Source organism: Peromyscus leucopus, chromosome 4 (assembly GCF_004664715.2).
Source record: "Peromyscus leucopus breed LL Stock chromosome 4, UCI_PerLeu_2.1, whole genome shotgun sequence".
Taxonomy (NCBI): Eukaryota; Metazoa; Chordata; class Mammalia; order Rodentia; family Cricetidae; genus Peromyscus; species Peromyscus leucopus.
The window spans coordinates 5,454,008-5,477,528 of NC_051066.1; the positions used below are offsets into that span (position 1 = coordinate 5,454,008).

The 23,521-nt window shown below is 51.1% G+C and overlaps 1 protein-coding gene across 2 annotated transcripts in view; it reads left to right on the forward strand.

Annotated features, from left to right (window-relative positions):
- The window catches only part of Mvb12b (multivesicular body subunit 12B), a 162,787-nt gene that overhangs the window by 72,879 nt on the left and 66,387 nt on the right, over positions 1-23,521 (forward strand). For both annotated transcript variants that reach the window (XM_028886052.2, XM_028886054.2), the window contains exon 7: positions 13,562-13,656. In XM_028886052.2, coding sequence (XP_028741885.1) covers positions 13,562-13,656 — 95 coding nt within the window. The remainder of the gene's footprint in view (positions 1-13,561; positions 13,657-23,521) is intronic.

The window sequence follows — 23,521 nt, forward strand, 5'->3', positions numbered from 1 at the left end:
TGAGCATTTGCCCACACTCCTTCCGGGGGGCTCACCTCCCTCCCCTCTAGACTGCTCTGTTTCAAGACAGGGTTTCAATTATTAATTTGGATAGTTAATAAAATCCTTTGCCTTCAGTAACTTTCAGAAAATCTTCTGAGTTTATTTGGGTTGAATTTTTGCCCATGGGTTGGGTAAAATTCAATTCAAAGATCCTTCTTGAACAGCATATGTTTTCTTTCTAGTTGAATGATATTAATAGTGATTATTAGAATAAATACAGTTGTTATCATTTCAGCTACAAGTTTCTGAGCCTCCTGTGTTAGGCATCATATAAATACTTAAGTGCATGCCTGTGATTGTGCATGAGTATGTGCATATGTGTACATGTGTGTACATGCACATGCATAGCTTTTATCTTTTCCAAGGTAAACAATGCAGTCTCTCGTTTAAGAGAGAAGACTGACCTGCCAAGAGTGAGGCTTAGGAGAAGCCAGCACTAGAGTCCAGGACCACGGGCGCACCCTGCTTCTTCCTCCACGGAGCCTCGGGCCTCCTGGTTTTCAGCCCTTTGCCTCCGTGTTTCGTTTCTTATAGCCAGCAGGTGTGAACTGGCGCCAGACCTCGGTGTTTCTTATAGCCAGCAGGTATGAACTGGCGCCAGGCCAAACACAGCTGTCCAGCCCATGGCCCACATCCCACTTCCTCCTTGCCAGAAACTTATTCTGCTAACCAAGGTGTTTTCCATGGCTCTTAAGATGGAGTAGGCTAAAGGAGGAAACTGTTGCCTGGGGTTCTTGGTGAGGTCTGGGGCTTCAAGTGCCGCCTGGCCACTCGCCTGCCCTGGGCTCTCACACATGCAGCTCGTTATGGGCTTGGCTGCTGCTCTTGAAATTCGGAAAGGCAGCCCTGTCAGCTGGAAGGAGATGAAAAGCCAGGGGTACCCATGTGTTCCTGGTTTTTAGAAGTTGGGTCAGTGAGGTTTAGTGCCTCTTTAAATATTTCAGTTTATAGGATTAGACTTGATCATCTGGGATGGAAGGGTGCGGCCCTGGGCCAGGCTTGGCTCTTTTCCTCTTCATTTCTTTCATATGGGAGGTAGGTGTTTGGCATTGCATGGTTCGACTGTAATAAAACTTAAGTGTAGTGAATAAAGACAGTGAATCAGAGTGCCACGGCAGCTCTGGGAGTTTGCTCCCCTTTTTAATGTTTTGGAAGTAATTGTGACTTGAGAAATAGCAGATTGGTACAGGTTGTAAGCTGGTCAACAGAAAATCTCCAGGCTTTGGGGGAACAGATCGTCTTTGACCATTCTCTAAGGAAGTGTTTTCTCCGCCTGTCTGATTCTTCTCAGTGGAGGATTGACAGGGTCCCACAGTCCGTTGAATAGCTGGGAATTCCACCCATGCATGTTCATGGGCGGTGAATGAAGCCGTGGTTGTTTCTAATCCTAGGATACTTAAGGAGTCTGGGGTTTCAGTGGCTCCCAGGTCTCCCCACAACACAGTAAGAACCTCAGGTTTTCCACCGAAGATGAGCATACCACTAGGGTGTGTGCCCCCCGACAGGATGTGCCCTCAGTCACAACATGGACAGCTGGGGCAGTCTGTGGTCACCACCATGTACACCAGCCCAGTGCCCCAAGCAGACCCCTGCCTTCCTCCCACTCCAGGTCAGTGAGAGCTCTGTGTGCCCACTATCATCTCCTGTCATGTTCTGTGGAACATGATCACTCTTCATACCTCTTGGATTCTAAATATCAGAAGTAATTTGTCACTTTCAAAGAGCATGTCATTAATAACCATTATTTAAAAGTGTCGAGTCTTTGGTGTGTGTGTGTGTGTGCGCGCGCACGCGCGCGCGCGCGCGCGCGCGCCTGTGTATGCCTGTGCGTGTGTCTGTCTGTCTGAGTTAAACATACAAAAACTTGGCCTTGCTGGTGGCAAACAGTGCCTCCACATTGGTGGATCCAGCCCTCCTCCCACCCACTAGTGAGTTGTCCCCTGTCTGCCTTTAATCCCCATGAGGGTGGGTGGCGACAGAGACTGGCCACAGCCTGGCCTCCTGGAACTCATTAGTATTATTGGCCAAGACAGGATTGTAAATTGAGAATTTTTTTAACAGCTCGGAAAAATCCCTATTTAACTATTTCATTTTATTGTCCTTACAAGAGAGAAGGAGAAAGAGAAGAAAGACTTTCTCATCAAGCGTTCGAAACAGTAAATGAGGAACTTCAGATCTCACTGGGTGTGGACCCTGCGAGGTTGCTATAAATGCTGCAAAGATGGCATCTGGTCACCCTGGGGCCCAGCCGGGGAGCACCCCAAACCAGCAGACGGGTGGTGGTCAGGAGGCGGCATAGCCAGTCAGTGTATGCTAATGCACGTTGTTATTCTTCACATTAAAATTCCACTAAAGCACTAATAATTACTGCTAATACCGTCTAGTGGAAAGTTCCAGTAAAGGAGCAGTGGTAGAAACAGTATTTAAGGGAGAGCTGCCGGCGTGATAAGAATGCAAATAAGCGTTATTAGCCTCATGATTTTGCCGTCGCCATGGTTGTGCGGCAGCAGTGTTGTGAATATGTCATCCGGCACCCGTGAATTTGGAAAGTGTGTCAAAACACAACTTCAATTAGTTTGCTCTAATTATGGCTCTGGAGAGTTTGTGACTACATCACTCCTCATTAAAAGCGAGATTTTCTTATATGGATTAATGTAATATACAAAGGAAAGTTTCAAAGTTCCTGACGCCATTTGCTCAGAGCGGGCCTGATGGATCTAGGGTCTCCTGCTGTGACCGGACTTAGGTCTGGTGGTGGGTGACTGTGGTGAGAGGCTATGTGGTGTTGGACTGTGTGAAGTGGTTCCTTCCTTCTGTCCTGCTGAAGGGGCCATTGCAGAGGGAGGTAGGAGGCCCCCCAAAAGCGGGTGATGGAGCCCATTTGAATCATTAAGACATTTGCCCCTGTGGCCCAGCCTGTCACTGATCCTTCGCACCTCCATGGAGCTCAGAAGAGGCCTTTAGCCTGAGTGGGGGCTGAGAGTAGAGGTGTCTTGGAGGAGAGAGTACTTACTTTGGGTTGTGTAATCACTGGGGTGGGATGTAATGAAATGGCAACCAAAGCCTTTTTGTGGGAGCTGAGCATACAGTTCAGCCCATGAAGTGCTTGCCAGGCAAACATAAAGACCTGAGTTCAATACCAGAACCAACATGAAAAGCCAGGTGTGGTGGGTGCCCTGAGCACACTCTGCCAGACACAGCTGAGCAGGTTTGTGTCTTCCCACAGAGTCAGAATTTACTGAATGACAATAACCCACAAGGTTGAATGGTCCTAATGACAGCAGCTTGTCATCAGCCTGCCTCCCATGCGTGGTACCTTAGCCAAGGCACATTCCTTTTAGAGCCTATCCTGGATCTCACTCTGTAGACCAGGCTGGCCTCGAACTCACAGAGACCCGCCTGGCTCTGCCTCCTGAGTGCTGGGATTAAAGGTGTGCGCCACCGCCACCCGGCTCATTCTTCTCTTGGTTACTGATGTTAACTCTCACATCACACAACACACCACGAGCATGTCTTTGTATATAGATGTGGTTTATAGCATGAATGTAAGTCAGAGGTCAGGCTGAGAGTCCATACTGATTAACTGATGATTAGACCAGGGCCAGGAGGAAGCTGCTGTAGGAACTGTTGGGTGACGAGTAACTTGGCTGTCTTGACCACTTTGAGCAAGACTCAGCACTGCTCCAGGCCTCTGTTTCTCCTTCTCTGAGATGGGGTAAAGGCACCTCCTTGCAGGCCTGGCTAGAATTAAGTGGGGAATGTAGGTAGACCTGTTGCAGCTGAGGCTCCATAAGCACACAGCTCGTCACTTCCTACTCTTCAGGGTCCGTCTCGGAATCGGGTCAGTGCAGGCCTGGTTCACAGCCTGGGGTCCTCCTTTGGCATCCTTCTGTTGCAGTCCTAACTCCTCCTTCCTCCCTAGTCTCAGAGCCAGGGCAGGCAGGCCAGGGCAGAGCGGGCCAGGGCAGAGCGCAGGCCAGGGCAGAGCGGGCCGCTGCCTCCGCCTCCGCCTCCTCCGCCTCCTCTGGCAGAGCCGGCATGCTCTCAGCAGGGAGCAGCTGGGAAGGGGTTAAGATAGTAATTGTGTAAGTCTTCCAGGCTTTCTCCCAGTTCTGCGATAATTTGATGAAGAACTTCACCCTAATTAAATATTCAAATTAGGAATAAGTGTCAATATGGCTTCCCATTGCCTGGAACGATGATTAATTGTATTCAAAACTCCAGTGGCCGCCGTAATCTGAGCCGAACCATTGTACCTGATTATTTCTGTGCTGCATTTGCCATGTTTTTGTTTTAAGATTTAAACTAGTAATTGATTTGCCATATGCTGTCGAGCTGCGCACACTTTAAAGCCGCACAGTAGGAACTCGGGGTGCTGTGATTTCCTTAGTCTTCCTATGACAGCTTTTGTTTGTTTGTCCAATGCATTATGCTTTGGTGGGGCCGGGGGAAGGCCCGTGAGGGAAACTCACTGTGTAGTCAGGTTGGTAGGCTGGAGTCCTGTTGACCAAGGCAGATGGGTGGCTCCGAGGGAAGTGAGCGGCTCTGCACTGTGCTTTGCAGCCCTTGGGTGAGGTAATGTGGTGTGACAGGGAGGGCATGGTTCCCATGGGAGCCCAGCCATTTTCTTTAACTAGGTGACTTTGGACAAGTCCCTTACCCCCTCTGAGCCTCTTTGTCCCCACCTGTATCCTCCTGGCTGGTTTAGAGATGGCTGTGAGGCATGTGGGACAGTGGCAACTGTCATGGTCTCAGGTGCTTGCAGGGACAAAGCCCCCAGCATCTCCTCCTCCAGAAGGCCCTTCTCCATGATCTGAGTCAGCACCCATCTCCCACTGCTCCTCTCGGACCCTGCACTGCCTGGACCTTGCCATGTTTGAGTTGTTGTTTTGACACATGAAGAGCTAGTCTGTGGCCTGAGCCTCTTCTCCCGTCCCAGCGAGGGCCGTGCAGGAGACCTCAGCAGATGCTGGCTGTTGTCCCTGCCCTCACCGTTCTGAATCCACAGCCTGCGACCTGACACTCCTTTGGTCTTCGGAATGTGGAGCTTTTTGCTTTGCAGTAGACCTGTGTACATGTCCCAGTGTGTGGTAGCGGGTGCCCACTGGAGAATGTGCTGCACTCTGGCTTCTTAACCCACTGCAGCAACTAGCACAGTGCTTATAGCAGGGGCCCAGTTAGAGATGAATGGACAGGGCTGGCAAGATGGCCCAGTGGGTAGGGACACTTGCCACCAAGCTTGACAGCCTAACTCTATTTCTGGGTCCATGTTAGAAGAAAACTAGCTCCCACAGGTTGTCCTCTGACCTCTACATACATGCACACCACAGCACACAGTCATACATACATACACGTAAATATAAAAATAAACCTAAAAGAATAACCAATTGGACAGAGTCTGTGGGCACTTGTTAATGCAAACAGCCTGTGTGCACACCGATAACAGCCCTCTCTCCCTGGGTGTGGCCCTGCTCACTAGGATAGTTAGGATTCGGTTTCTGTCGGGGTGTAGAAAGCATTTGAGGTAGGCTTACAGCACTCATTGCCTTCAGTGCTGTGGAAATGTGTCACATCAGGTTATAGAAACAACAGCAGTGGCTTCTCCTGGACGTGGCCTTTGAGAGCAGCAAGAGAAGAAAAGTCATGAATGAGAACGAGGCCGGACCTGTAGCTGATGGAGCACGCTGCCTTGCTCTTTCCAAGGAAGAGTGGCCTCTGGCTTCTCTGGGACCCTCCCGAGCTCAGTCCCAGTGCGGGTGCTCAGAGGACCCGGAAGCAGGAGCCAGGCTGGGAGGTCTGAGAGAAGGGTCTGCGTGCTGGCCAGGTCCTTCCAGCTGAAAACGATCCATTTTAATTACCTTCAGGGTGAGTCAGCCCCTGAGCATATGGTCCTTAAGAAGCAAGGGTCCCCAGACTGTCAGCGAGTGTGGGCACTGGCCAGGGACCTCTTTCTGACACTGTTGACCAGCTTGTAGCACGGATGCTCCAAAAGGTGCTGATTAAAATGCCAGCAGGTGCAGTGGAGGTCCCGTCCTGTGACTCCCGCACCCACCACTCGCACCAGGTGTTTTATCAGAGCCTTTTTTTTCTCATTAAATGGCATTCATTAAGCACGTCCTCACACCTGGTGCTGAAGCGATGCATCGCAGCCGACTTTTTCCCAGTGGTGTTTTGTGTGAATAAAAGGGAATTTCATGTAGCCGTTTGCCACGCCCCCACCACTTTAACTCGATTACTGGTGTTTTTGCATCCTTCTTCCGCTGTCCTCAACTCTCCTTCATGCACTGCCCAGGGTCATGTCCCCCAGACCCCCAGACTCGTGGTATGGATGGTAAGTCAGCCCTATCACACCAGTGCTATGCTGGGGCTGTCCTCTGTGCCGTCTCTTAGAGTCTTGCCCACAGCCTTGGGAGTCTGCCCTGGCCTTGCCATTGTTGGTTGAAAACACGAGCAATGAAAAGCGTGAGTGGGGTGGGTGGGTGGGTGGGTGTGCTCTCCCTTCAGGGTTATTGTGACGGCACAAGACTGGACACCCTTCCGGCCTGTTGACACTGCACCTGTGTACAGAACTAGGTTGTCCCTCAGGGCTGGCTGTGACGAGCTGTTGGGAACTGCCTAGCAGCTGTGTTAACACACCCAGCTCACTCGGCCCCGTTAATACCGGGAGGTCATCAAAGCTACCCCAGTTTGCTGCTCAAAGACTTGGTTCCTGCCAGCTGAGGTTCCACTCCACACATGGTCTCCCCAGTTCCTCACGCAGCCCCTCCCAGCCCTAACCCCATATGCACTGCTTTATGTCTGTGTCACTTTCTGTGGTGGTCTCCAGTGTCTTTGGGTTTGCGTGCGCCTTCACAGTCAGGGCAGAGTTGGCACCCAAATCAACATCCAGCAAACTGTGCCACCTTCTTAGCCTAGTGGCTAAGGAACCCCCAACCCCCACGCACACCTCTGCAGTTTGGGGCAACCTCAGCACCTGGCTCCTGAGCTGGTCAGGGATTGTGTACTCCCTTTCCAGATAGTTTCTGTGGCTGCCAGCTAGCCATGTTTCTATACGAAGCACCTAGTTCCCATCGTTCTCACTGCCCTCACGTTCCCAGAGGGAGCGAATAATCCAGTGTTTTTACCCTGTCTGCTTCTCATTCCTATGCTTGAAATCACCTGGAGCATTTGGTTTTCGTTGTTGTTTTGTTTTGTGGTTTTTTGGTTTTTTTTTTTTGTTGTTGTTTTTTGTTTGTTTGTTTTTTTTGTTTTTGGATCCAGTAGCTCACTATGTTGCCAGGCTAGCCCTGAACTTCTGGCCCAAGTAATCCTCCTGCCTCAGCCTCCTTGGTAGCTGGGTTGGCAGCTACAGTTTTAATGCACTTATTCCAGAGAAAGAGGAGGCAATGGCCTGCATTGTCTTCAGCCGGAAGAAGTGAAGAGGTTTTCACGACCCCGCTTGTTACCTGCCAGACTTGGAGCCCTCCTCCTGTCACTCAGTGTGACAGGGAGAGTCTGAAGGCCCTGCTGCCTGCTCTGGAATGCCATGAGCTCCCTCGTCTTTGCTGCACAGGCCCTCACTCTTACACAGGAGAGTGTTGTTGCTTTGTTGAAGTGGGATTTGCATGTTGTAAGCTGTGTATACGTTTGAATGTGGATGTGTGTGCACATGTGAGACCCTCACCAAAACCAAGGTCACAAGTGTGTCCCCCACAAGCCCTTTGTGCACCCCTGTAAAGCATCCCCCCTCCTCTGGGCAACCACTGGTCTGGCTCTGTAGATTACATGCATTTTCTAGAATATTCTAGAAATGGTGTCATCTCATGCATATTCCCTTCTATCCTGTTTTACTCAGCATAGCTGCCCTAAGAGTGATCCTTTTTGCATATCAGTAGTCTGTTCCTCTTTGATTGCTGAGTGACACCATAGTATGACAAGTCACCCAGCCCAGTCACCTGGAATTACACATCTGTTTTGATCTTACTATTTTCACTATGGCAAATAAAGCCAGAGTCCATTTGTGAATAATTGTGTCGACACACACTTCCATTTTCTCTCCTCAGTAGGTTGTGTGAATAGGTGTGGCCAACTTTTAAAAACTCAAGTGAAAACTGCTTTCTGATGAGAGCGTATGCTATTCCTGTCGGTGCCACTAAGGGTCTGGCTACCCTGCCCTTGCCAACAGTTGACAATACCCATCTCTTTCATTCCAGCTCTTCTGAAGGTAGAGAGGGCTGTACTGTGCTGTGAACTGGCATGTCCCTCCTGACTCATGATTAGCAAGTCTTTTCATGGCAAATTTGCTATTTGTTTTCCCTTAGGGATGGGTCGGTTCCAATGCTGTGGTCATTCTATCCTGGGTTGTCTTCTGTTAAGTTGTAAGTGAAGAGACTGCCCAGCATGGTGAGCATGTGGCTCCGGCAGGCCTTACCCTTCTCCCATTCCCTCTGCCTTGCTAAAATCCTTTAGATTACAGTCCTAAAGCTAGCCACCAAGGTCTATTTGGTCAATGTGGCCACTTCCTCCTCCTGAGGCTGACTACCAAGGTCCAACAATCAAAATCTCCCTTTGATTCACCTAATTAACATGCCCAATTAAAATTAAACACCTCATCTTAACACAGAGTTTCCCTTTTGCCTTTATGAACTGCCGTTTGCCTAAGGGCCATTGTCCCTCTGGACAGATGTCCCTCCCCATTCCCCCCCCCATCGTCCTTGATCTCCTCGACCACTGCATCCCAGCCCATCCTAACACAGACCTCCCCTTCTCCCTTAAAGAATGACACCTGCAACATCATTTGCTGCTGTTTTTCTGCCAGAGTCAGAAAGCAGCCGCTTTAACTTTTCTTCCCAGCTTAATAAAGGATTCTCTGTGAAAACAGGTGTTTGGGTGGTTTGTGCCTAATCTGGGGTCTGGAAGGAGCCCCCCCCCTGCTGTGTGGGAGTCCCCTTCTGTAAGTGTTCTGAATATGCCCCAAGGCGAAAGTCAGATTTCTGCCTATTTTCTCCAGGCCTAGCATTTGTTGTCATTTTTAAAATATTTGTTTTTATTATCTTGTGATTATGTGCATGATTATTTCTATGTGTGGTATGTACATGTAAGTGCAGGTGCCTGCAGAATCCAGAAGAGGGTGTTGGGGCCCTTGGAGCTGGACTTGTGGGTGGTTCTCAGCCATCTGATGTGGGTGCTCCACGGAGCATGCTGTGCTGCCCAGCCCTCGGTTCAGTTTTTAGCTGCATGATAAACGGATTCAAAGTCTGTTTATTGATTTTTTATAGTTTGTGCTAGTTTGGATTTTGTCTTCTTGTTTTGTTTATAAAGCTGGCTTAGAATTGATTATATAACCCAGGCTGGCTTAGAGCTCATAGCGATCCTCCTGCCTCAGCCTCCTATATGCTAGGATTATAGGTATAAGCTACCATACATGGCTTGGTTTATGCTTTTTAATGTCCCATTTAAGGAAAGTCAAATAGCTCAATATTGTGGTAAGTGTTATGACCTTGGACCCCACCCGGAATCTCAGGACCCCCGGTCTCTGGAGTGCACGTGGGAGTCTGATGCCTCGGGAGGTGACAGAGCAAAGAGAGCTGTGCATGCCTGTGCAGGGGACACGCCATGACAACATCAGCCATCTCCGGCTGCACGTCAGCCACTGCCCCCTCGCTGCTGTGTGTCCCCCCCCCCCCCCCCGCTGTCCTCGGCAGTCTGCAGAAATGGTAGGGTCTGCTGCTGCCCAGCAGCGCCCTCCCCATTCCTTATGACCACTGGGTCCACAAGATTGATGGTCACATTTTAAAAATTCACACAGACCTGGAATCAACACTAGAAAATACGGATTTAAATTAGCAAGGAAAAGGCAGAATCAAAAGAAATAAATTGCGCTGGCAACTACTATCACATAATAAAATGTCATCTGTAACTGAAGGGCTTTTGTACAGGGCTGTCTGAGGCTTAGTGGCCATGTTAATTGAATAAGGTGCCTCACACTGACTCGGGGGCAAGAATGAAATTTCCCTTAGCATCTATTTAGCTGGATCTGCTGTTGGCACAGCGTGATGCTCATCTGTTCCAGAACGCCAGCCCCTCTGCACTGATGTAATGGCTCCAGAAGCAGTGTCCAACCCCAGCCCTGCGGGTACGGCCTGTCTCCCCAGGGCAGGTCCTGAGGAAGGAAAGCTGGGCAAAGGCTCTCCAGGGCTTGGAGGCTGCGCCGATGCCTTTCTGTCACCAGATGGTGGACAGTGTTACCTGACTCAAGTAGCAGTGCTGATCCCTGATGATCCCCAAGACTCCTGAGGGGAGGGCAGCTTGCCCCTTAGATTTCCTGGTCGTTGGGGTGTCTCCACAGCCACTGTGCCTGCCCGTGGAGCCACTCCTGTGATCCGGCTGTTTCTGTTACACACGGGGCACCAGGTCACCTCCGGAATATCCTGGTGGCATTCGAAGCTGTGCAGCCCTTGACACAGCCGCTCAAGAGCTAAGCAAATGGAGTGGCCCTGGGAAGCCTGCCCCTCCCATCCCTGCCACAGCGCAGTGCCGTGATCTGGATTTGGCCAGTGCCGGGGCCGGCAGGTTCCAGTTTCAATGTGGAAACTAGACTGTCCCCTCTTTTTCATGGGTGCCGGCTTGGTCCATCCAGCGATCTCCTAAGATTTGTACAAAGACCTTGAACTGTTGGAGCACACAGTTGTCCCAGAGCTTCAACTGCCCCCCACATTGTTTGATGTCATTGGCTTTATAAGCCATGCCACAAGGAAAGCATTGACTGTTTATGTAAAGTTATCCTTGAGTCAGAGGGAGCTGCATTTTCCAAACCATTAACCAGCCCAGTCCTGAGGATGAGAAGGAGGCAAGTGGGAAGCCTTGCTGGAAGAGTCCCAAAATTATCCCTAATTACAAGTCAAAATCAAATTTATTCATTCAGCAAGTCCTAGATAATTTTACAGGATCTCCCCTGAAGTGTGCAAGTGCGCCTGTACAGGGCTTTGTTCTCAGCACTGGGGCTCTCGAGGGGAGAAGAAGTGATGGAGATCAAATTCTTCTCCACAGAGGGAGGGCTGTGCAGGAAGCAAGGGGGTGCATCATTAGAAAAGAATTCATGGGTGGGGGCATCTCTTCACCGGTAGCCAAGGCAGGCATCTGTGAGGCGGCCTGGCCGGAGAAACCAGCCTCTGGGAAGCTGCAAAAGAGTATTCCTGGCAGACAGAACTAGCAAGTGCAAAGGCCTGAGCAGCTCTGAAAGGCAGAGGGATACGGCACAAAAAGCTGAAGCTGGGATTGGCGAATGTGAGGGTGGGAGCTGGGCTAAGCTGGCAGGGCCTCACAGCCATCGAGGTGCAGTCTAAGGCAGGGGATAGTCCTGGTGGGTTGGCACTGGCCCTGCTCTCAGGCCCTCAGGAGCCAGGACTTGAGGAAGGAAGGTTGATCTGAGCTCACCCTCTGAGGGTAGAGTCTGTCATGGTGATGAAGGCGTGGGGACAGCTGCGGCGGCGGCCGGGCACTGTGTCCATAGTCAGGGAGCACAGATAAGCGCTGCCACACAGCTTGTTTTCTCCTTGTTCAGCCAGGGACCCCAGCCTGTGGCGTGGCGCCACTCGTAGTTGGGGTAAGCCTTCCCACCTCAACCTGATCTGGAAACTGCCTTGCTGGCATGTCCAGAGACTTGTTTGCATCGAGATGGAAAATCCCATCACGTTGACAAGATTAACCCTCGCACCAAGTTAAAGGGTTCACAGTGAGTGGTACCTGCTCTGCTTACATTACCACCTTTGTGTGCTGGGAGATGGCACATCCTTCAGAGGCCACCCAGCTCCAGAGTGCTCGAACTGAGATTGAATCCCACATCCAGTGAAGTCTGGAGGGCAGTGCCCTTGACCCACAGAGGCCAGGCCGCTCGCTGTCCTTCTGTGTACAGTGAGCTGTCACTGGAGTTGCTGTGCTAGTGTGTGGCAGGGAGCTTGAGTCTGTGGCATTGCTGGCTTCAGAAACATGGCCAGGACACTGCCATCCTGCCTGAACGACCTCTCTCCATCCTAATGGCCAAGTTCTAAGGCAGCGTAGCTTTAAATAATAGTTGCTATTACCTCTAGAAGACATGGGGATCTGCTGTCTCTCATTCCCAAATTTCGTACTGGTTTTGCTGTGGAGGGGCCTGTTCCTCCTCCGTCCGTTATCATCTGGGGAGAAGTTAGGCGTTGGATGTGAGGCTGGCACCCTGGGTCTGACACTAGGAACTGGAACTCCAGACTCAGCTCCTCTTACCTGAGCACTGGGAATCTCTCCTCAGCCCCAAGTCCCTGCTTCCTTCCTGAGAGAGGAGTGAGTGCAAACAACGTAGAAACTTGATTTCTGTTTAATACTTCTCTGCTGAGTGGCTCCTTCCTCAAAGATTTAGGCCTGCCTTTGCACTCTCTTAGTTCCACATCCCATACCCCTCATGTCACCCCACATACATGAACAGAAACTTTCCTTTCCCCTCGTGAGTTCCTGGCTGCCGTGGCCGCCGTGGCTACCACAGCCCCTGCCTTCTTCCTTCGCCCACCTGCCTCTCTCTATGGCACAGAGGCATGGGACACACAAGTCCATTTGGGAAACGCCACCCAGAGAAGTTCGATGAGTGAGCCAGCAGCAGTTGGTACCACAGAAGGACCAAGAGGATTAAGTTCAACACTTGATTGGGTTGACAGGTATTCAGTAATTGCTCTGAGATAGAAACTGTCCTAGCAAATGGTGCAAAGTTGAGATCTGGCCCTGCTGCTGAGTACATCTCAGCCCCGAGAGAATACATTCAGGCAGGCGGTCACATGAGGCCTTGAGGGGTGAACAGGAATGCTGACGTGATCGTCCACCAGCGTCTGTGCTTTGAGCAGTAGCTGGGTATAGCCCGAACATAGGTGACTGAGCTAGTCCAAGCCAGCCCCAGGCGTCCCTCCAGGAAGTTAGTGGTGCTTGGGCCCTGGAAGTTAGTTGCACCTCCTGGGCCCTGTACCCCATCGCAATAGCTCTCCTTGCCAGTACTGGCTGGAGGCAGCCATGAGCATGTTGAGTAGTGTGGCTCACTTCCACTCTCTGCTCAGGGGCTCCTACCAGCTTTGTGGAGTTATGGGAGGGGCTTTCCTGAGCACCTCCTGAGTCCTCTGGCCGAGGGGGCACAGGACACAGTAGCTCAAAGCAGGGTGCCATGCTCACTGCCAGAGGTTGCTAGTCCACTCAGTTGGCCTGATAGTAAAATCCTCGCCAGCTGTGGTGGGTGTGGAAGCCGCTGTTCTGAGCCTGGGTGTTTGGGTCATACTGATGCATTGTATGCCACACTGAGGCCTGGGCCGGGTTGCTGTCTCTGTGGAATGCCCTAAAGGTGGAAGAAAATGGCTGCTGGCTGGTTCCTTGAGAGGGCCAAGGCTGCAGGAGAAGATGGAGGTCCACAGAAGCCCCTGCCCTGGCCACTGCCCGCGGCTGGTCAGCTATGGATGGCATCATGTGCTTTCTGAGTGCAGGGCCACTGCACACTCCTGTAACCACCTCTCTCTCCCGTCTCTCTCAGGCACATCTCACTAACGCTGCCGGCTACCTTCCGAGGCAGAAACAACGCCAGCGCAGACCATGAGTACCAGCTCTCCAATCTGTACGCCATATCAGGTATGCGGCCGCTGTGGCAGGCCAGGGCCGCTGTGGCAGGCCAGTGCAGAGCTGTGCCTGTGGCCACTATCTCCACGCTGCTACCACGTCTCACTCCCCTCCCCACCGCCCCAGGCCTGTCTGTTCCTTCCCTGCAACCTGGCCTTCCCTTTCCTGTGCGTTGGAACTTAGAGAAAGGCCAAATGCATGTCTGGCAGCTGACAATGGACCATGTGTGGGTGTCTGGGGCTGAGGGAAGGTCGGGGGACACTCACCACATACAGAGCAGTGCCGGCTGCCCTGTCCCTGCCTCTCCTCACCTCACGCTTCTCACAGCCTGCATGTGTCCAGCGGGGACACAGCCTCCTCCCCTCACTCGCCCAGTCTGGGCCTGTGGTTTCTGTGCTCAGCCTGGAAATGGATAGTGTTCCTGTGGCAGGGACTTCGTCGGGAGGGGAAGCGGGGCGGCCTCGCTGCAGAGCCGAGATTCATGGGGTGTGAGGCCATACAGGTGACTCGCTAAGAACACAGGAAACCCACAAACGCCTCCCGTCGCTGGGGCCCAGACAGGGGTGTCTGTCTGTCAAGGGAATGTGGTAAATGGTTGCCACTTACCAGCACACATCCTTAATGCTGAGTGACATTTCGAACATGGGAACATGACATTCATTCGTGTCCCATAATGAATCAGTTATTTAAAAGGTAATCTCCCTCTCCCTCTCCCTCTCCCTCTCTTTTCTCTCTAAAAACTGCAACTTCGGGTTACTAAATAGATGAACTCCAGCAGTGGCATAATTCTTGTCAGTGTGCGTTTCTCTTGTTATGATCATTCCCTAATAGCTTTGGAAGTGAAAGCAAAGGCAGGTTGTTCCATTTCTTGGCGACGCTCCTGCTGGGAGGGGGAGCCCAAGTCTAGGCCCTGGCTGTGCTCCAGGAGCCAGGACGGGAGGGTGAGTGTGTGGGGAGCATGGCTTCTGCACCATGGCTGTTTTAGGGGCGTCATCAGGGAACTTAGCAAGTGTGGGAAGATGGCCTGTTCTGTACAAAAGCTGACTATTTCCCACAGGCTCAGTGGCAGAGTGGTTCGTAACAGGACTGTGAAACCCAGGTCCACTCCCCTCAGACCATGCAAGGACGGTGCCCTCACACAGTTCTTGTCTTCGGCAGCTTGCAAATCTTCTGGCTTTGACACAGGGCTGCACCCACCGTCCCTGTGTCCTTATGGACTTCCCAGCTGTTCATGCTTGCTCAGCAAGTGGCCCACACGGCACATGCTCTGGTCTGGTAGGAGAGTTCCCTCTGCCTCTGGCCCGCTGGTTCTTCAGTGCAGCTTTGATGAAGTGTTGACTGGGCTCATCTCAGCTGCTGCTTTAGCAATAGCAAGGTAACAGCCTCAGGACACAGGGAAATGTCAGAAACTCCTAGTCCCGTTTATGTAAATGACAGTCTGGGGTTTTCTCTCCAGAGGTAGTCGAGGCTTCAGCCCAGGCCACAGAGCTCAAGTCTCCCTGGCAGCTAAAGGCCCCAAATCTCTCTGCCAGGAGCAGGCTTTCACAGTGCCACTGGAAGTACCCTGCAGGCCCTGGGGGCTCCACAAGGCCTGCAGACTCACCATGGTAACTGGGCAGGGGTCTGGGAAGTTCATCTGCCTCCTTCCATTCTCCCACACTGGCTGCAGCCTCTGTCTTGTTTGACTCAAGGGCACAGAGACCCCACGTAAACACTCTCTGGTACCAAGTGACACACATATCAGTTTGGCATGAAGAGAGGGTTTCCAGAGGTTTAATCCAAAAACAGTTAAGGTGCCATGGGCCCCAGTCAGCTTAGCCCAGTTCTGACTCCCCACAGTGGGAGTTCAGCAAATCGTGACACCAATCACCAGACTCCCTCCCCCCAGCCGCCAGCACAGGCCACTCCACTCTCCCAGTGCTCAGCCCTGATGCAAACTTCCGGCATGCTCTCTGAGGTTCCTGAAGATATCGATAGCCATTTCTCTTTCTTTCTTTCTTTCTTTCTTTCTTTCTTTCTTTCTTTCTTTCTTTCTTTCTTTCTTTCTTTCTTTCTTTCTTTCTTTTTTTTGGTTTTTCGAGACAGGGTTTCTCTGCGTAGCTTTGCGCCTTTCCTGGAGCTCACTTGGTAGCCCAGGCTGGCCTCGAACGGTGGTGGCGCACGCCTTTAATCCCAGCACTTGGGAGGCAGAGCCAGGCGGATCTCCGTGAGTTCAATAGCCATTTCTCTAACTTACAGCCCTGTGCTGAGATAAGGAGATATCAAAACACTGTAACTAGAAATGTAAAAAGGCAGTCCTGTTGGAAGGTGTGGGGACACTTACTTTCCAGTGTTTGTTCAGTGGCATTTAGTGGTATGGATCCCTCTTCCCTGGGCCAGGACAGTCTCCTGCCACCCTGATGCCTACACAGAGAGCCTTAGCTCAGAGCTTCTGTGGCGGCAGCAGAGACCATCCAGGATGCTGCCAGGCAGGCAGAGAAGTACTAAGCCAGCATCTGCTCTGCCCAGAAACAGTGTGAGGACCCTTCAGTGTGTAATCACATGATCTGCCACCTGAATGCTTCCATGGCCTATGGCCACCCGCTCCAGCCAGCCTGTCCCCTGCCTGTGAGGCCTTCCCTTTCATACCCACCCAGTGCTTTTCGGTGCTCAGTACTCATCAGGCAGCTTGGCCATGATCTACTCAGTCCAGAGGATTATTTCTTGCTCGTGGAAGAGAGTGAGGAACTTTAGCTCAGTGCTAAAATTCTAAACTATTTATATCCCTAGTGCCCCTTGAATCCCTCCCCCCAAAACAAGCTGTGGAGCGGTTCTTTGGCCCTCACCCTCCTCTCCTGGGACTGCCTTCTACAAAGTTCTTACAGATGTGCATCCTCACCTATCAGAAGAGGGGAGTGCCCACCAGGATGAGGACTGTTGCTTTTAAAAGTAATACTGTGAAGCGGGCAGAGAAGGTATGGGGGGTGTCCCTCACATGTCCAGTACAAGGATGCCCTACAAACTGTCTGTCCAGTGGCCTGGCTTTTAAAGCTAGCCATAAACAAAGTACACAGAATGTTGCCAAGTAAGAAAAACAAAACAAACAAACAAAAAAACACGACAGCTGAATTTTCAATGAGATCTCATTTTTAAGATATAAACTCTAGAAAGATCCCACCGACATGTTTAAGGCATCTTCCTCTGACTGTGGGCGAGCAGATGCTATGCGCTCTCACTGCCCCTCTCATGCAGTCCTGTCCTGAGTGAGCTCCACAGACATATGACCATCAGTCTGCATGTGCCTTTGGGATCTGAGCCCTTTGAGGCGCGTCCTGGCCTCAGCATCACAAGTGGATCTGACAAGATCTTCCACAAGCAGCCCTATAGACTTCCCTGGCTAATATTTTTCTTTTTGAGTATATCTTATTTTTAAGCTACTTTTAAGAAGATTGGTTTATTTTTATTGTATGTCTGTGAGTGTGTTGTCTGCATGTCTATGTGCACTGTGTGCTGCGTAATGCCCACGGAGGCCAGAAGAGGGCGCCGGATCCCCTGGAACCGGAGTTGTAGATGGTTATGAGCCACCCCATGGGTCCTGGGAACTGAACCCAGGTCCTCTGAAAGAAGAACCAGGGCTAATAGCCACTGAGCCGTCTCTCCAGCCCAGCATCTCTGATTAATTACAAGTTTTCTATTTTGGCATTTTATCCCTGTCAGCAGTGGCAAGGACGGAGAGGCGCAGCTGCACTCTGCTGTCTGAAGAGTCTACGTCCTCTCAGGAGCCGAGACTCGAGTAAAACAGGAAACTGTTGCATTTGGTACTAAAAGGGACTTCAGGATGAGCCAGCATGAAGCAGGGTTGTACTTTTATTAAACTAGAGAGACACCTGTAGGAAAAATAAGGCACACTCAGAGCGTGGGCCTCAACTCAACATCAGCCACGTATACTGTTTCAGTGGCTCTTGGGTTAACCTCAAAGGGTTCTTAAGAAACCACCCCCTCCCTTTTTGATAACTAAGATTGTTTGTGGACTCTGAATGTTCCTTGGATAAAACTCAGATCCTCCACAGGGTTTAGGACGTGCACTTTTACTGTAAGGGGGTTTCTGGTGAGACTCCTAGAAGACTGTAGGTTTAGGGGAAGTGTGTTGGGATTTTCAGTGCTCAGCTGGTAAGAGCCCTTAGGTAGAGCCCCAAATACATACAACAAAATCAACACGCATGTGAGAAAATGATAGGGTGTGGGGAATAGGATGGGCATGCTGGGCGCAGCTGGCAGGCTCTCTGGCAGTGAGTTCTGGATTTGTCTCTCAGTCTTTGGTGGGGAGGTGCTAAGTGTCCTTCTTCCTGATCACAGAGAATAACCCTTCCTCCGAGAGCACCGCGAGGGGGACAACTCCAGGGATGCTCTCCTGAAAGCTGGATGAAATGACAGAGTGGCTCTGCATGTGCGAGTCTTGCTGCAGCAGCCCTGTCTCCTGAGTTCTGCTGTCTGTAAGATGCCCCAGGCGGATAATAGTCCCCCAGATACAGATTGAAAGTAGCAGGTCCATCAGGCAACTTTGTACATGGATGAGAGAAGCATAAATATTTACCTGGGGGGGGGTGTCTCATAGCACCCTCCCCAACTTTCTGTACCAATAATGGTTTTTGATGAGAACAGTGCATGCGGCCCTGGGGAAAGGCATCCATCCTCAGGTGAAATGACCCACACCACCTGAGACCTTTGTGAGATGCATGTTAGGGCACTGGGTACCCCTCCCAGCCTCCTTCCATGTAAGTGGAATACTATGCCAGGTGTCTACCAGGAGAGGCACATCTGGACCAGAGGATCCTGTGAGGAGGGGCCTTAGCCAAGGGGACTCGATGTCACTTTCCTAATCCAGGGTGCTTCTTCAGTCCCGTGGCAGATGTGCTTAATGAACAAGCCCCCAAAGCAGGGGAAGCTGGGCCGCCCAGGCCTTTGTTGGCTACAGTTACAAGCTTTGCAAAATTGCTCTTAAAATTTTTTTTGAAATTAAAATATAATTACATTGTTTCCCCCTTCCCTTCCTCCAATTGCCTTTTAAACCCTAGAAAACTAGGTTGTTGGTTTTTTTTTTTTTTTAATAAAAGCTAATATTGGAGTTTAAGGCAGTAAAATTAAGCAAATAGGAATGAAAGCTGGCAAGTGAGGAAATCCAAACTTCCCAACACTCAGGTCCCAAGGAAGCACCACAGTACAGAAACGCCAGGACAAGTGCCAGCAGAGGTGGGGACTCATCCTCGTCCAGCACCCAGGCAGGTGGCCCCACCGACAGACGGCATCACTGGCCATACACCAAAGTGAAAGACACACCCAGATCTGCCCTGGCTCCTGACTCCCCCACCACCACCTCCACCCCGACTTCTCTTTGATTACTAGAAAAACTGTCTTCTTGACCTCTATGGCTACTCTCTTAAAAACCACTTCCTTTCAAGACACTTGATACCAAGGAGGGCTGAAGGTGCTTGGGTCGAAGCCCATCCTCTTGTCAGGGCAGAAAAGAAGACAATTTTATCTGAAACACAGATCTATGCATGGGCTGTGGAACTCTGACGTGGGCTGCGAAGGCACGAAGCAATTAAAAATAATTAATGATTTCTGAGGATCAGCCTTTCTCCATGCAGTTTTAATCCAGTTCTCATTTAAATGGGAAGATGGACATTTAATTATCAGTATTATGAAACTCGTGATTTATACATTTCATCCAATGGGATAAAATTTCTGCCAGCAGCTCTTCATCTTGTGGTGAAGAGTCTTGGGGGTGGGGTGCTTCATGGCAGAGAGTCTGTGTGTCTTGGGGGCTACTTGTTTAAAACCTCCTCAGCCACACAAGCAGAATACTTCATCCCAAACATGGTTCCTTTCATTTGGAGTGATTAGTCCTCTCTCTCTTTCTCCCTATCTCTCTAGGTGGGGATGGGGGGTAAAAAATAAAACTGGATGTGATTGCTCATCCCTGTGATCTTAGCGCTAAGGAAGCCATGCATGAGGATTGCTGTGAGCTCTGGGCCCGTCTGAGCTGTAGAGTGAGGCTGTATTGCCCAAACAAAACCTTGAAAGTAAGTCTCGTGTCTTAGTGAAGCTTTGCAGGGTTGGGATGAGAGATCTGAGGCTCAGACGGCAGGGCAGACCTGATCTCCTGTGTGGTATGCTGACCCTGGCCACCGGTGCAAAGGGGTGAGGTCTTGGGTAACAGGATTTGCATTTGAGTCTACTTGTGCATATGTTCTGGGTCTCCCTTTAGCTCATGCATGGGTTGAGTGGGTCACCAATGATCGCCACCAAGGGAAAGAGCCTTGCCTATTGTGGGAGCACACGAGGGACACTGCCTCTGCAGTCCCAGTGTCCCTACGGCCTTTGTCTTTGGTGGACATGCTCTCATGGCCTGGGTGATGTTGCATTTCTGATCTCTGCTTCCCTTTATCCTCTATTGGGGTGCTCAGAGACACCCAGAATGAGTTAGAAAGGGGTTAGGTGAATTCCTGAGTATGCAGCGAAGGTCTCGGCAGAGAGAGGCAACTTGACACAGCCACAGAGTGCAGTGTGTGGGGAAAGTCCCTGAACACAGTGAAAAGCGTGGCTGACGCAGCCCTCGGGTCAAGAGGAAGTAAGTGGTGGCAGAGGTGGAGGCCGCCTGTGCTGGCCGGGGCTCGCCTTGTCTACCCGTCTGCCCCAGCCCGACTGACAATGAAATTGAATCTAAAGAAAAATACAATAAGGAAAAGAAGAGCTGAGCAGAAGCGGATGGGGAATTGATCACCCAGCGTATTTGTACATCCTGCTGTAAAGGGGTGGCTGACAGGTGGCCAGGCTCACTCTGTACACAACCATGTGTGTGCTGTCAGGCGCACGCACGCTGCCTTGTTTCGATTGATGAATTGCCTGCTTTCTTGATTAAACCTTCCGTCACTTAAGAAACAAAAAGCCTGTGTTTAGATGGCAGAGTGGGACATGTCAAAAAAATCTGTCTCCTTTACCTTTGTGCAGATGTGGGCACAGACTGTAACATGTATTATTAAAATGAATGTGGCATTTACTGTGCATTATTCCTTCCCTGGGAGAAAGGACTGTAAATTATATGCTAATAATAAGCTTTAACCCTTTCGAAATGCAAAAAGATTTAAGAGTGCAAATACTCACAGAGGCCTGGCTAATTGGATGTGCTTTTGTACATTCACCATGGTCGCCATGTCACGGGAGTTAATGAACACTACGCACAGGCACATTCACGGGGCACTCAGAGCTCAAGCCTTCTGGAGCTTTGCGGCTGCTAGTGTTTCCACAGGACTCCACAGAGGGGCTGAGCCTGACACCCCTGCCCACGGCTGGCCAGTGCCGTGAACCCTCAGCACCGAGGGTTGGTTGGTATGGCCCTTCTTCGTTTTCTGCATCCCCACTTCACAAAGCGTGTGGTCCAGCCCAAGCAGGAGCCTGGACATGCTGAGTGCCCCCACAGCTCTCCGGCTTGACCAGGCCTTTTCTAACCCTCACTTCTAGCTGCCCAGTGGGAAATGCTTCCTCAAGCACAGCTTGGGCCCTTCATTCCTCTCAGGTCAAACCGACATGTCTCCCCATTTCCCCGGGCCGTTAGTGACTGCATCGTCCAGACCTCACCTGCCTGGATTGACTGCCACCTGACACATGGTGCCTGCATCCTGCCAGCTCGGGTCACTTTCTCGGTCCTTGCCTTTGTCTCTGCTTTTGCACCAGGCACAACGGCAGTTGAGCCCACCTCACCTTTCCCGAACTATCTTCGAAGACCTCTTGTCAAGCTGCTCTCAAAGCCTTTAGTCCCCCCCAGTCTGCTGCCATCCTCCTGGCTCACCCCATGCTGCCTGTGCTGCGCGTCTTCAGCAGACAGACGCCTGTTCAGAAGCCTGGAGGTGGCCTTCTCCACTTTCTAAGCCAGGAAGATAGAGGTAAACGACGTCCACAGGAGGAGCAAGGCTGCTCACCCTCCGTTAGTTATCAGACTCAAGGGCTGGGGCAGGCCCTGGGCTCCTGTGATCAACAGGAGGCCTGTTGACAAACCAACCATCATGCCGCTGATGGGACACATGTTCAGAATCTTGATACATGATACCCAGCTTTCAGAGAGAGCGCTGCTTGGAGCAGCCTCCCAGGTTGTACACTGAACAACATACATCAAGCGTCCCCTGGAGCCTTGAATCATGATAGTTCAGGCGGGTGTCACAATGCTGTAGTTACTCTCACAGCTGAGAAATGCAAGAACTGTCCAGGCCCACCCCACCCCATTGTGGAGAGGATTCAGGGCCTGATATAAAAACAATTTGCAAGGCAGAGAGCTGTGTAGGATTATGGGTGCTGTCCATACTTCCTTTCTCTGCAGGGCATGATCTGTGGAGGAGCCCAAAGATGATGTGGGACACACTGGCACGTGCCTAGCATGGCCTTCACTGTAGCCTGCTTCTCCCTTACAGAGGTCTGATGGATATGTTCTCTTCTGAATGTTAGAGAAAATATGTCCCCACCCCACCCCAATCCAGAAAATCAGGCAGTAAAGGCTGTCTGCCACAGTTGAGCCAGCACCTCTGGAAGCCAGGATGCCGACACGCATCATCACTTAGAAGTGGGCTGTTTTCTGTGGCAGACAGCCCACAGGCCCTTTCGGGGAGGCGACGGGATGACGGCTCAGGGGCAGGAAGGAGGGAAGTGCCAGGCAGGCAGAGCTTGCCAGCGTCTATAAAATCTTCCTGTATGCGCCTTCGGTGTCTGCAGGAAAAACGCTTGATGGGGGCTGATGGCCGCCCAGGCCTTTGTGTGCACTCCTGCACTCTGCAGGTGGGGAGCACCAAGACGCATTCCAGCTCCGTCATTGTGGAAAATAAAAATATTATGAGGTGGCAGGTACTTCAGAGCTCTTAAGAAGGTAGCCGCCTCCCACTGCGTCCTCAGTCTGTGTTTGGTTTGAAAGCCTGGCGGAACATGGGCAGCAGTGCCTTAAATCCAGAGGTGAGGCAGACAAGGGGCCTTGGCTGGACCTTGGTGGGGAACTGTAGAGCAGCTTCAGGTTGAGTTCCCTTCCAGGGATCTGAGGAGCACCAGGTCTGAATGGAAGCCCGTCCATCTCCCACATCAGTTTGGCAAAAACAGCTGAGTTGTCTGAGACAGGTGTGGTCACACCCGCCAGGGCCATAGGTACCGTGGATACATGCAACTCAAGGTGGTCTAAGATACTGCCTGCTGCTTTGCATCTACAGCCCTTAGATGTCACAGGCACTCTGTCCAGACACCACCCTGACAGAGAAAGGCTGGTCTGGGAACTCCCTCTTCCCCAGATGTTTACCTTCTTGTCTGGCAGAGAACACCATTGCAGACCTGGCCCAAAACATTCTAGTAACCAAGGATGTGTACTTAATTAACCCCGGCTCTTCTGCTCTCGACTCCCCTGCCGGGGTCTGCTCTGGACGCTGCTGTCTGGAAAGGGTTGTGTATCAGGTTTACCTTCTGTTCCCCTCAGCTTCTCTCTTGGTAATAAGCCATCAGCTGAGAAGGGAGAGGGTGTGATTAAGGTAACTTCTTTCATTTAAATGCGTTTAGGGAGCCAAAGTTGGTGTTACTTTATTAAAATGGGTTGAGTTAATTGAAGTAATGTATTTAATAATACCCACCCTCCCCAGTACTCTATGTGTGCAGGGCTCCGGTGTGCACTTTTTTTGTGCACTTTGTCACTAATTTAAAATGTATGTCCTTCCCAAGACAGCCCTTCCTAGGTGGCAGGAGGAGTTTGGAGGGAGATTTGAATTCAGGTTTGGACATCAGGCCCTGAGGCCATGACTCTTGTTCAGTCCGGACTGCTAGGTGTTCCTTTCCCTTTGTCCAACTGAAGGGTGAAAGTGTGAAACCCAGGATG